General features: G+C 36.7%; 1 protein-coding gene across 1 annotated transcript in view; it reads right to left on the bottom strand.

Moving 5' to 3' along the window:
* Nucleotides 1-14,110, bottom strand: part of TMOD3 (tropomodulin 3) — an 88,201-nt gene that overhangs the window by 15,614 nt on the left and 58,477 nt on the right. The window contains exons 4-6 of the mRNA XM_061157167.1: nt 4,681-4,803; nt 3,380-3,469; nt 1,015-1,145 (exon numbers count right to left, since the gene is read on the bottom strand). Coding sequence (XP_061013150.1) covers nt 1,015-1,145; nt 3,380-3,469; nt 4,681-4,803 — 344 coding nt within the window. The remainder of the gene's footprint in view (nt 1-1,014; nt 1,146-3,379; nt 3,470-4,680; nt 4,804-14,110) is intronic.

Genomic DNA, 14,110 nt, shown 5'->3' with positions numbered 1-14,110 from the left:
TCAGATAAATTAACATTTAAAATGAGGAATCTGTAACAAGGCTATTATACAATGGCTAATAATACCTAAGAGATCTTTTGAGTTTACTCTTTGGGAATTAATTATCCCTATGCTCTCCCTACTCATTTCTTCTCTCTTTACTTCACTGAAGAGTTGCATTTTAAAAATTCCAGTAAGATCCCACAAAGCCCACTTCTAGGTGTGTAATCAAGAGAAATGAAAACATAAATTTACACAAAAACCTGTATGTGAATGTGTATAGTGGCTTTATTTATAATTATCCCAAACTGGAAGCAACTCTTAAGTCTCTTAAGTCTATCAGCTGGTGAACGGACACACAAACCACGGCACATCCAAAGAAATACTGCTCAGCAACAGGAAGCAGCAAACCAGTGAGGAGACACGCACCAGCACGGATGGCTCTCACAAGCGTCATGCTAAGTGAAGAAACCAGACTCAACAGCTACACACTATATGATTCCATTTATATGAAACGCTGGAGAAAGCAAAACGATAATGGAAAGAAAACAGATTCACGGTTGTCAGGGGCTGGAGCAGGTGGCAGGGAATGATGACACAGGGGTGTGACATGTTCTACATCGGCCAGTGGTGGTGGTGGTGGTTGTGGTGCAATTGTATGCACTTGCTTTAACTCACTGAAGTGCACACTAGACAGGGAGAATTCCATGGCATCTACATTATATATCAAGGGACCTGATTAAAAAGACAAAAACTGAAAGACTAAAATGTTCTTAGAAGAGGGCAGTACTTTGGAAGCCCAAGAGATATACTGATATCTATTAATATATGATAGCCTTTAAAAAGTAAATCAGAAAATACTGTTATACCTTAACTTCTAAATTCGAAGAAATCTCTGTTAGCATACTACTAAAAGTAAAAACTTTACCATTAAGTAGAAGGGATCAGCCTATAACAAAACTACCCAGCTCTCAGCCTGGATCCAACTGAGTCAAAGCAACTCAAAACAGCTTTCTGCCTGCTTATCACACCTACCTTTATATTATTCAAATTAACTTCAACAAGACAAGCATCATTTTCTTTAATCCTCTTTAAACTTTCTTCAACGTTGGTTGGATTTGGGGGCTCATCAAATACTGGAAGAATCTTTTCCCCTTTTACCACATCTGCAGTAACAAATGGAAAGAGCAAGCATGTCACTGACTGACACTATTATAGTGAGAGCATATATTAACTTGGAAACACATAGCACAAACACATACACATATTCAGTAGAACTAATTTATAAGTTTCTTTCCCCAAATTTCTAAAAGATCATTTATGTGCTGACACACAAAGCACTGAAATAAAATTTTACTGACTATAAGTATCAAACATAATTCAACATTTAATTTGTTTGCAATGTATTAACCTTCAAAAATGAGTATTTTCACTGCCTCTTGCCTCCTGGTGTATTACAAGATACCTTTATCACAAAAATATATTTGCTGATACAAGCTGACACAAATGGTGATCCCATTTACTTTCAGCAATGTTCAAGATAAAGTTCTAATATGATAAAATCTCATAACTCAAAGTTCTAATATGACAAAATATTAACAACTGTTAAGAAATTAAGAGGAACTGAAAAAAAAAAAATGACAACCAAATGCAATGTGTGACCCTTCCGGATCCTGATTTGAACAAACCAGCTGTGCAATGACATTTTTGAGAGAATATGGAAAATCTGAACATGGACTGGTTATTAGACAACATGAAAGAATTACTCATAATCTAAGTTTGATAATGGCATTGTGGTTACATTACAAGAAGAGCTTTTGTGAGAGACACATATAGAAATGTGTGAAGTAATACAAACAAACAGGATTCGCTTTAGAATATTTCAGGGAACAAAGTAGAACGGATGGGAGGGAGGCAGTAGGTGGACAAAACAGAGCTGCCAAGATGTGAAAAACAGTTGAAGCTGGATAATGGATATGTTATTCCCTTTTCTATTATGTGTGCTTGAACATTTCTACAATAAAGAGCAAAAAAAAAAACAAAACAGGAGAATGGCCAATTATAGAACATTCATAAAATAGAATGTTATAAAGATGTTTGAATGAGGTAAATCTATATGCACTCACTAGGAAATGTGATATGCTGCTAAGCGATATATTAGATAGCATAGATTAAAATCCTCACCACCAAGTTCGTGGGATATTAAACCTAGTTTCATCATTCTAAAACTTCAGCTCCTGTAAAGTAATTAGCCTCCAACGAATAAAAATAAGTGGAAAAAAAAAAAGAAAAGACTTTCCAGACTCAGATAATGATTGGCTAGAAATTCATCTGCTAAACTGCAAGTGTGTCTCCATATCTTGACCCTGAGTCACCATATCTGGAGGGTGATACTCGTAGATGAAAATATGATTTATTAGATTGTTAAAGGTAGAAATCTCACTCATGATGGTAACATGTTTGGAGAACTTGACTTACCTGCTTAGGACATGGGAAGCAGAATTGATAGAAATAAATGATATAAAAAAAAATAAATAAAACTTCAGCTCCTTCACAGGCAAATTAGAGATAATAGTTCGTAGAACTGTTGTGAGAATTGAGAACAATTTACATTCAAGAGCTGTGCACAGAAGAACATGGCCCATGATAAGCATTAAAAAAAACAATTAGCCAGCAGAATTATTACTGAAAACTTAAGTAACAAGAAATGCCTCTTGTATGATCCCATTTTTGTAAAAGAAAAGAAAAGATCATTTATAACATGTGTACATATGTAAATTTATATAAGCATAACACGAAGTCGGGAAGGATACATTCCAAATAGTTAATAGTCATGGCTAAGGATGGGGTGGTGGTGTAGGAAGTAGAAGGCTGGATGGCTGTGAACAGAGACACTTACTTAGAATTTACTACACAATATGCATTATTTTGGTAGTTTTAAAATGTCTTATACATAAATTTTTTAAAAAAGCTTTGCTTTAGTCTGTCTAACATTGCGTCAGACAAAAAGGTTTAGGGTCTGAAGAATTCTTTGCCTTCTCCTGAATCTGATTTTATAATATATTTTCTTTGTCAGCACTGTTGTAGATTTCCTGAAAATGAGGAACACTGAAAACAAAATGTCAATTAAAGCCAAGTTTGACTGGTTTTTATAGCATTTACCATTAGCATTATTTAGTAAGGTGAGAGTGGTTCCTATTATGTCTGCTGACACATTAAGCATACAATATTTAATATTCTATTTTCAATGATTTTCTATTGTCAATATCATATAACTGGAATCTCAGGATTCCAGTACACATACGTAACATTTGGCATGCAAATACTGAAGTTATTACATGGAGGAAACAAAACATAATTAACAAAAGATTAGAATTCACAAAGCGTTATAAGTTCTTACTTGAAAAATGTTCTTGGTCGACACCGTTACTACTTCCCACTATGTTGCAGAACTGTGTATTCGTTATCAAATTGTGCATCCCAAGAATAGCTATAAATATAGAAAAAGAACATTATTTTATACCCCCAAATTTCTATCAATGATTTTAATATTCTCTGGACATTTTCATATTCAATTAAACACACATTTTGTAGCCCAAAAAAGGAGACAACATGATTTAAAAAATCCCCTACAATCTCTTTCTTATCAATACCCTTGTACTTTCTCCCCACTTCTGAATTTAGACACAGCTGGAGCCAGCTTGACCCTAAATGTAAACCTGTGCTTAGCTCCATCTGGTGGCCAAGAGAGAAAATGGAAATGATCTACTGCTATCCATCTACCCTTCTCACAAAGTTTCTCCAAACAGAATGAGATAAAAAACAGATTTTTCAACTTAACCTTGACTCTTAATATTAATTTACATTTGTACTTCAGCTGAGAGCAGAGTACTAAAAAGTACAGTTGAATTCTCACATTTAAGATTAAAATCACATCTCTTTAGGGCTAGAAATAAATTTGGTTTTGTTTTTGCGGCCCTTTTGCACAAATGAGGCAGAAGCTACAACTGTACTGGCCCATTCCATTCTGATGAATGTACTATTTACAAATGCATTAGTCCTCAGCCCCCCAGGCAATAAGATACCTGGCTCCAGGTGTGGTACCACACCCTGACTGTCCTTCTCTGGTTAATTCTTGGGGTTATTTGGTACTAAGATCTTCCCTTGCATATTTTTCTATCTAGGAAAATAGGTGTGGGTGGAGGTAGCTGGGGGCAGACACTGGTCCAGATAAGAAATGGGTAATGAATAATCACAGGGAGGTTTGGAGTTCCATCTAATTTCAGAAAAGTTAGGAAAGTGGGATTATAGCTCAGGACCGACTATTTTATCTAATTTCCAGTTACCCATTTCTGGGTCTTCTGATAAAATGGGATACTAGTTGACCTTGGAGACAGCTTTTAGCTGAGCACCGGCTGATGAAAGTCTTTTACAAAGACTTTCAAAGATGGCAAGAACGGGGAAAAAAGACATCCAATAATCAACAAATTCCATTAACATTAAAATTTCATCATTAAGAGAATTTAAAGAAACAAAATCCTATATGTCAGATTTATAGTGTTAAAAACAAAGCCAAATACATGGTTACATATTCAGGACCACTTCGCTAGGAAAAGCCAGCATTTGTAGAGTGAATACAGGTATGTGTTGGCATTTTCTCCCTTTATTCTCACTCACAAATTAATTTATTTTAGGAGATACCTGCGAGGTCACACAATTCTGTATCAGAAGCACTTGTCAAAGCTTCTTCTAGTTCTGGATCAAGAGATACTTTTTCTTCTGTAAAAGTCTGTACAGGTTTCTGTTTGGGGATAAATATTTTCCCTGCAAAATAAAGCAGTTTGTTAATTTCACTATTACTGCTAGTAACTCATTACCATTTTGTTCTAAAAGAAATTATTAGAAGTATGTACAACTGAAGCTGAAATAAAAAGTCAAGATTAACATCTACAACATATGTATGTATGGCTGAGTCCCTTTGCTGTTCACCTGAAGCCATCACAGCATTTTTAATTGGTGATACCCCCCAAAATAAATACAATTCATTATTAACAACTCTTAAAAAATAAATAAGGAAAGCAAAAAAAATTAACATCTACAAGAATTCTGTTTCATCTTCAGTATGTATTTATGTTTCCTATGCAATATTCTGGCCATAAGAGTCAGAATCAAAAAAAAAAAAGAACTGAGAAATTTTCCCATTTGTGAAAGTAAAATAGGCTCTTTTTGGAGTAATAATGAGCTACTCTACAAATATTTAAAGAAAAAAACTAAATCATAAAAAATCTATAAACAGATTAAGGAAATAAAACAATTCACTTTCTTATTCTTAAGCAAAGAACTGCTAGAGTCCCTTGGGGGATGGCAGAGGCAATTTAACTTCCAAAAATTTGGACTCCCCTCGTGGTGCAGTGGTTAAGAATCTGCATGCCAATGCAGGGAACACGTGTTCAGTGTTGGGGAAGATGCCATGTGGCACAGAGCAGCTAAGCCTGTACACCACAACTACTGAAGCCCTTGAGTCCTAGAGCCTGGGCTCTGCAACAAGGAAGACCCAGAGGGATGGCATGGGGAGGGAGGCGGGAGGAGGGATCGGGATGGGGAACACATGTAAATCCATGGCTGATTCATGTCAATGTATGGCAAAAACCACTACAATATTGTAAAGCAATTAGCCTCCAACTAATAAAAATAAATGAAGGGAAAAAAAAAAAAAAAAAGAGAAGCCACTGCAATGAGAAGCCTGTGCACCACAAGGAAGAGTAGCCCCACTTGCCCCAACCAGAGGAAGCCCTTGAACAGGAATGAAGATCCAATGCAGCCAAAAATAAAATAAAACATTTTAAATAACTTCCAAAAATTTAAGCTCTAATTGAAAAGAGATTTCTGTATGTACTGAGTGATCATCTGAAACCTTCTGGCACTGTTCTAAGCCTTGAAGGGCAGTAACAAGGTTACTTAAGAAAATAGTTCTTCTAGAAACCCATAGTACTTGGTATGTGAAAATTTGATATTTTATTACCATATGTTCAATGAAAAATTGAAAATGGGAAGGGAATGGAAAATAATAATGATATAACTGCAGCACAAGCTGACCAAATAAGATATACTTACACACGGTAGGACCAAGTTACCAAGACTGCCTCTCATTTACTTCCTGAGAGAGGTAAAAATTTTAACTAAGTAATCTAGGAAGGCCTTCATAGGCCTGTCTTCACAGAAGTTCAATTATTTTCTTTTCTATTAGAAAATTACCAGGAAAATATGTGAGGCCAAGTGGCCTGGTAAATCTATGCAGTGTTCTATCAAAAGAAATATTTGTGGGCTTAATAATCAGGGCAGTGAGTGTTGTATAATTCTTGTTCAAGGTAAACAGCAATCATAAGGAACTCATAAGGAAACTCACATGTTTACTTATGTCAACTCACAAGGAAGCCTCCCACAATGCACACTGCGCCCAGGAATCTGGCCAAAGCTTGTCAGGTATTTTCAGCTGAGCCCATCTAAACTATCTTAATTTCTGATATTATATTTCTTATTTTTTAGTATTTCCATTTCTTATTAAAAAAAAAAAGTTTCCACGTTTCTGCCAAAATTCCTCATCTGTTAATACATGTGGTGCACCTTGTCCACCAGATCTGGTATTTCTGTCACAAAGTCTCTGACTCATAACACCAATATCTGGATCATCTCTGGTTCTTCTATTGACTGTCTTCTTGATTATGGGCCACATGTGTCTTAAGATCTTTGATCTTGTATTATGTAGTTTATATTGCTTGTTTTAGTGAGAATAAGTCGTCTCTTGCAACTTCCTACATCTGAATCAGAAGTCTTTTCAGCAAACTATAATGTACTTATATTAGTAAGGAAGCTTTCAACTGCATATAACAGAATACCCAATTCAAAGTGGTTTAAACTGGTGCTTCGCAAGCTTTAACTGTGCATGTCATCCATCTAGTGATCTTATTAAAGTTCAGACTCATGCAGTAGGTCTGACGCAATCACTAAGAATCTGTATTTCTAATCAGCCTCCCAGATGACTAATGATCTACAGATCATGCTCAAAGCACCAAGGGTTCAAACACTAAGTATTTTTATCCTCATTTAATAACTCCACAGGGAGGTGGCTGAAGGTTTAGTTTAGTAGCTCAGTGTTGACATAAAAAATTCAGGCTGTATTTTCTCTTTGACTATAACCAGCATGGAGGCCTTTATTCTCAGGCCATTAGTCTTAAGATGATCTTTGTATCACTACATATCACATCCTCATGCAGCAAGGTCATGACAGGAAGGAAGGGAATTTTCTCAACTGCTAACTTTTGTTAAGGAAAACTCTGACAGATTCCTCCGCTGGTCTCACTGACCAGCACTGGGGCCATGCTCCCCTGCAAGGGTAGCTAAAAAAGAAACATCTGGCCTTTTCAGTCTATTTCAGAGATGGATTCTGCCAGCAAGGAAGAAAGGATTTGGGCATGGTTGTTAAACAGAAAACTATCACATTTGTCCCAATACTGAACCAGAGGAAGCACTGTGCTCCCCGAGTTCCCTGAACGTTTCACTATGGCTACACTTACACATTTGGCATGTTCGTCTGTCCTCTCTGAGCTTTGCAATGTTCTGTTCCATCCCCACATTCTTGCCTTGCTCACAACAGGCAATTCAAGTTACTGAATAAATAATTCGGTGATCGCCTCCAGCTCAATTACCTCATTGTATAAACTATAACCTAAATGCCCTGGTTCAAAGTTACACAGCAGAGTGAGCACAAGAACACGGGTTCCCAAACTCTCAACCCAGTAATTTTTCCAATAAACTGGTGGTTTATCAAACTTAACCCTTTAGCAATGAACATTTCAACTCAAATCCCTACCTATATGGTAGAACATAATTAATCTTCTTAGCATCAAATTTTGGAATTCTGGTGATTATTAGATAATCTTTTATCATTAGTTCACAGGCAAAGGCAAATCCAAATCATAACATCCTGATAATTCCATAACACTTTTCACAGTGGCTGATGTAACAAAGTGGCATATAATTCAGATGGCATGCCTTAATTGCCGCTTTAGGATAACTGTATTTTCCTGAGCAAAATCTTACTGGGACTTTCAAATGTCTATCACCATAGCTAATGTTGGCTGTACAGTGGACTTACCTGGACAATTTTGATAAATTCTGATGTCCAAGTCCCAACACCCTGCCCCACCGACTGAGATTCTGATTTAATTGGTCTGATGTGCTATATGGGACATCTGGATTTTCAAAAGCTCTCTAGGAATTCTAATGCATAGCAGCCAATGTCAAGAACCACTGGATTATGGTATTCACTTGGTAAACAAAACTACATAAACTATAGTTTATGTAGCTGCCCACATCTTATTCTAGGGACCAATGGAATCTAAAGCGTTACAAAACTATAAAATGTTTATTTTTGTAATCCTTACCTACAGGCCATAAAGGCATTATTCATATCTATTTCCCCCTCCAAAACCTTTGCTAATACTTACAAATACAAAATGAATCTCATCAGAAAAAACAACAAAGCAAAACAAAATTTCCAAGGACTTAGGGAAATTCTGTGACAGAATTTTGCTTAATTTACACAGCTGTGAAATAATTTGATGCCTCCTCTGATACTCCTCTACATAACTCCTCTGTATGTAGAGATTTTTTGCTGTAGCAGTATTTAGTTTATACAGTTTTGTGCTTTTAACAATACAAAAAATAATCACTTCATATTTCTTCATGATTAGTTTAACATGGATACACTGTAAGAATTATACTTTAATGAGTATGTGTAAAATCTTATAGAAAACTAAAAGAAAATATTTCTAAGAAAGGATAAAACAGGCAGAACTTAAGTTTAGTATTATGAATACGAAACCTAAGGGGTCCTCCCCAAATTGATTTGAACTTAAACAATCCCTTGAACAAATCTCAGCTATTTGTAGAAACGGACAAGGTGACACTAAAATTCATATGGAAATCCAAGGAACCCAGAATAGCCAAATAATCTTGAAAAAGAACAAAGCTGAAGGATTCACACTTCCCAATTGAAAAACTTAATACAGAGTTATTGTAATTAGATAGCGTTTTGATGTACAAGGAAAGACATTTACATCAATGAAACAGAGTTCAGAACCCTTTGTGGTCAGTTGAATTTCTATCAATACAAGGATATCAAGACAATTCAATTGAGCAAGAGTTGTCTTTTCAACAAATGGTGCTGGGACAATAGCAAAAGAACAAAGTTGGACCCTTATATCTTATATCATACAAAAACAATAATTCAAAATGAACTATACAGATCTAAATATCAGAGCTAAAACCATAATACTAAAAAAAAAAAAAAAAGAGTAAATCTCCATGACCTTGAGTTAGTGATTTTTTAGATATAAGACAAAAGTACAAGCAACAAAAGGAAAAATAAATTGGACTATATAAAAATCTAAAACTTCTGTGGGGAAATTGACACCACCAAGAATGTGAAAAGACAAGCTCTGGAATGAGAGAAACCAATTTCAAATCACATATTTGGTAAAAAATCTAGAATATACAAAGAATATTTATCAATAATAAACCAAATATTTATTGACTGACAAAAATCAGGAGTAAAAAGACATCAATTTAAAAATAGGCAAAGGATTTGAAGAAACATTTATCTAAAGAAGATATCAGATGTCTAAGAGCACATGAAAAAACGCTCAATACCATTAGTCATTGCTATTGTTGTTGCTAAGTCACATCAGCCGTGTCCGACTCTGTGCAACCCCATAGACGGTAGCCCACTAGGCTCTGCCATCCCTGGGATTCTCCAGGTAAGAACACTGGAGTGGGTTGCCATTTCCTTCTCCAATGCATGAAAGTGAAAAGTGAAACTGAAGTCGCTCAGTCGTGTCCAACTCTTCGAGGCCCCATGGACTGCAGCCCACCAGGCTCCTCTGTCCATGGGATTTTCCAGGCAAGAGTACTGGAGTGGGTTGCCATTGTCTTCTTCGATCATTAGTCATTAGGATAACGCAAATCAAAACCACAATGAGTGTTACCACTTTATAGCTACAAAGATGGCTATAATCAAAAAGACAAGAGTTGATTAGGATGCAGAGAAATCAGAACCCTAATACTGGTGGTGGGAATGTAAAATGGCGCAGTCACTTTAGAAAACAATTTGGCAGTTCTTCAAATTATTAAAAAAAGCAGTCACCCTATGACCCAGCAATTTCACTAGTAGGTATAAACCGCAACTTGTACACAGGAAAACGGAAAGCACGTTGTGTGCTCAGTCGCTCGGTCATGTCCGACTCTGTGACCGCACGGTTTTCTCAGCAAGAATACTGGAGCGGATTGCCATTTCCTCTTCCAGGGGATCTTCTCGACCCAGGGATGGAACCCACAGAATTGGCAGGTGGATTCTTTACCACTGAGCCACCTGGGAATCACAAATGTTCACAGCAGTATTATTCGTAACAGCTAAAAAGTTGAAACAATCCAAACGTTCATCAACTGAAGAACGGATAAACAAAGCGTGTGTTTCCATACAATGAAATATTATTGATCCATACAAAAAGGAATGAAGCACTGACACATGCTAAAACACAGATGAAACTCCCAACCCAAACATGAGGCTAAGTGAAGGAAATCAGTCAGAAACACATATTGTATGATTCCATTTATTTGAAATGTCCAGAACAGGCAAATTTAGAGAAAAAGTTGATGAGTGGTCTCCTAGGGCCGGAGCATTTCAGTGAGGAGTAGAGACTGGCTGCTCATGGTTTAAGGTTTCAATCAGGAATAATAAAAACGTTCTCAACTTAAGACTGTGCTGATTGTGGCACAACTCTGTGAATGTACTAAAAACCATTGAGTTGCATAGTTTACATGGGTAAATTTTATGATATGGGTTGCATCTTAATAAAGATGTTTTTTAAAAAAACACTAAGGGACTGCAAGGAGATCCAACCAGTCCATCCTAAAGGAGATCAGTCCTTGGTGTTCACTGGACGGACTGATGTTGAAGCTGAAACTCCAATACTTTGGCCACCTGATGCGAAGAACTGACTCACTGGAAAAGACCCTGATGCTGGGAAAGATTGAGGGCAGGAGAAGGGGATGACAGAGGAGGAGATGGTTGGATGGCATCACTGACTCAATGGACATGGGTTTGGGTGGACTCCGAGAGCTGGTGATGGACAGGGAGGCCTGGCATGCTGCAGTTCATGAGGTCGCAAAGAGTTGGACACGACTGAGCGACTGAACTGAACTGAACTGAAGGGGCTGATGTATTAAATAAGGGCTTTTTTTTTTTTTTTTGGTCTTTTTGAGTAAATTTATATTTGGCCCCCTAAACTATAAAGATTTAAAAAAAAAAAAAAGGTAATTTTCTGAGACACATTCAGCCAGACAGTGTGTCAAAATCAGCTGTTTTCTGAGAAATACATAGTTAACAAACTGCTTGATTAATTCCATGTTAACAGAAAATGCCTTTCTAAACAAGGGTATTAATTTAGTCTCATATAAATGAGATTTAAGTTACAAATCTTAATTACTAAGAGATGCTGATAAATAGATCTCCATTATAACAATTAATGTGGTATGTGCCCTCAACATCTTACAGGATGAGTGAAATGCTCAGCTTTTATTCGATGTACACTTATTATGTAGGGGTGTAGAGGGGTGGGTGTGTGTGTCTGTGTGTGTGTGTGTTTGCAGTGGGTAGGGAAATGCAAAAATTTGATACTACTTTTATCCAAAACCATCTGTTAACAAACTTCATTAATATACGATTTTATTATAATCATCTTCCTTCTGATGTGTTTTTTCAAATCATGGATTCTCAATCTCATTCTGATAAAATGGTTTAACACATATAAAGCAACTGGTATACAGTAAACACAATAGACCCATGTTAATTCTTTATTCTTATTTTCTTGGGAATTTCTTGCATGTGTATGTGAGAGAGATAGAGAGCACTTTCCAAATATAATCATGGAGTACTGAAAACCATGAAGTCCCAAGTGTCTATATCCATGATTCTTTAATTCAGAAAATGAAGACTGGCTAGGCATGGATATTTTTGAAAATGCTCCCTATATGGTTCTCCTTTTTAACTTCTCACGTTGATAAAGTGGTAATCTGTATGATTACAGCCCTGAAAAGATTAGGATGAGTAATCTGTACTAATTTTACTTTTTCTCTCCTTGAAGTATGGTCAGAAAGCCCTGACTTCTAACTTTTAATATTTGAATTTATTTGAAATAATACAATGTCTAAAAAAATGGCTCTTTACTTCTGTTCTTCAGTACACAGCATTCTATCTAGCGACTTTAATTTCCTTATTTAACAAAGCAATGTCTAAAACTAGGTTTTTTAAAAACTGAAATTAGAGTTCTTTACATTGTAGCAAAATATGAAAATAAGGAATGATAAGATCATAAAAAATCTCTCGCCACTCCCAAATGCAATAAAACAAAAGCAGGGCTATGACTCTTAGTTGCTAAGAATGTTAAAATAGCTCAGTAAGGTTTCTGCAACTACAAAATGTCAGCTAAGGAAATAGAAGAAACCAAGATAAGAATTTATATAATAGTAGCTTAAATGTAGGCATTTATCCAGACTGTGTTTGTGCCAAGAGGAGAAAAGAAAAAAAGGAATATTTTGCCAAGACCCTTGTTATTGTTCCAATAAAATCAGTAAAATACTACGAACCATATTAACAATTTTTTTGCCAGGACCGTTCTTCAAAAGTCCTCATTTCTTCTTCTCTGATTTCAAGTTACAACTACCAGAATGTTAAGTATTCTTTGTCATGGTCCCATCCTTGCTCAGTATACAAAAAGTACAATAAACAGAAACAGAGTCGTCTCTTAGTTATTTCATTTCTATTGAGAAAGGCCCTAGCTAATTTTACTACATGTATGTTTATAAGCTACACTGTTCCAGAAAAGATTTAAGGGGACTCGGCCACTATAATGTCCATAGGGGATTTGGGGACAGCTTTTTGACAGGAAGTGTACAAACCTGAAATCAAACAAATCAAAGGACCAAGGGATAGATTCTGGAGAGGAATTTTTGTTTTGACCCAGTAGCATCCATGACACCTGCTCAATATTACAATATGATCACCAATAAATGCCTCTTTCTTTGGTCTTTTTTTTTTTTTTTTTTTTTTTAATAGAAGCAGAATATTTTATTTTGATTTTAAATTACATAGGTAGCAAATACTTGGTAGAAAAAAGAACTTTAAGAAATACGAAAATGTAAAAAGTGAATATGCTTAGTTGCTTCAGTCATGTTGACCTCATGGACTGTAGCCCGCCAGGCTCCTCTGCCCATGGGAATTCCCAGGCAAGAATACTGGAGTGGGTTGCCATTCCCTTCTCCAGGGATCTTTGGTCATTTTTTTAAAATTTTATTTATCTATTTAATTTCTGGCTGTACTGGGTCTAGTGCACAGACTTCTCATTGTGGTAGCTTCTCTTCTTGCAGTGTACACGCTCTAGGGCGTGAGGGATCAGCAGTTGTGGTGTACAGGTTTAGCTGCTCCACAGCATGAGGGATCTGCCTGGACCAGGGATCAAACTCATGTCCCCTGCACTGGCAGGCAGATTTCCCACCACTGGATCACCAGGGAAGTCCCAATAAATGCCTCTTTATTCAACAAATGCTTAGTGAGCTTGTATAGACTAGACAGTGAGCCAGAAAGACAGCATAAGGAAAAATAAAGAGATTCTTTACTTTGAGGAGCTTATACTCTAGTTGAGGAAATCATGTATCTATAGTATGTGATTCTGGAGTCTTCTGTTTCTGGCCAACATGGAGGAATAGGGTCAGGATTTACCCATTACTGAATGCCAAAATGGGCAAAATATAAGGAGGAAGTTTTGCAGACAATGATCATCAGGCAAAAAAGAACAGTGATTTCTGAGAGCTGAGAAACAGAGTGAGCGCCATGACTGCCCAGGTTACCGCCCGGAGAAGAGAGCCCAGGCTGCGGCACAGGGGTAACCAGGCAGAGCACAGGGCACTCTGAACGGAGGAGATGCAGCCGAGGCCCAGAAGGACGAGGGCAGCCAGTGTTCACAGGACAGAGCATCAGAGAGGGAAGACTTACGCAAAGAACACACTCTGGAGA

The sequence above is a fragment of the Dama dama genome, chromosome 12, assembly GCF_033118175.1.
Source record: "Dama dama isolate Ldn47 chromosome 12, ASM3311817v1, whole genome shotgun sequence".
Taxonomy (NCBI): Eukaryota; Metazoa; Chordata; class Mammalia; order Artiodactyla; family Cervidae; genus Dama; species Dama dama.
This window is presented reverse-complemented; position numbering and strand designations above follow the sequence as displayed.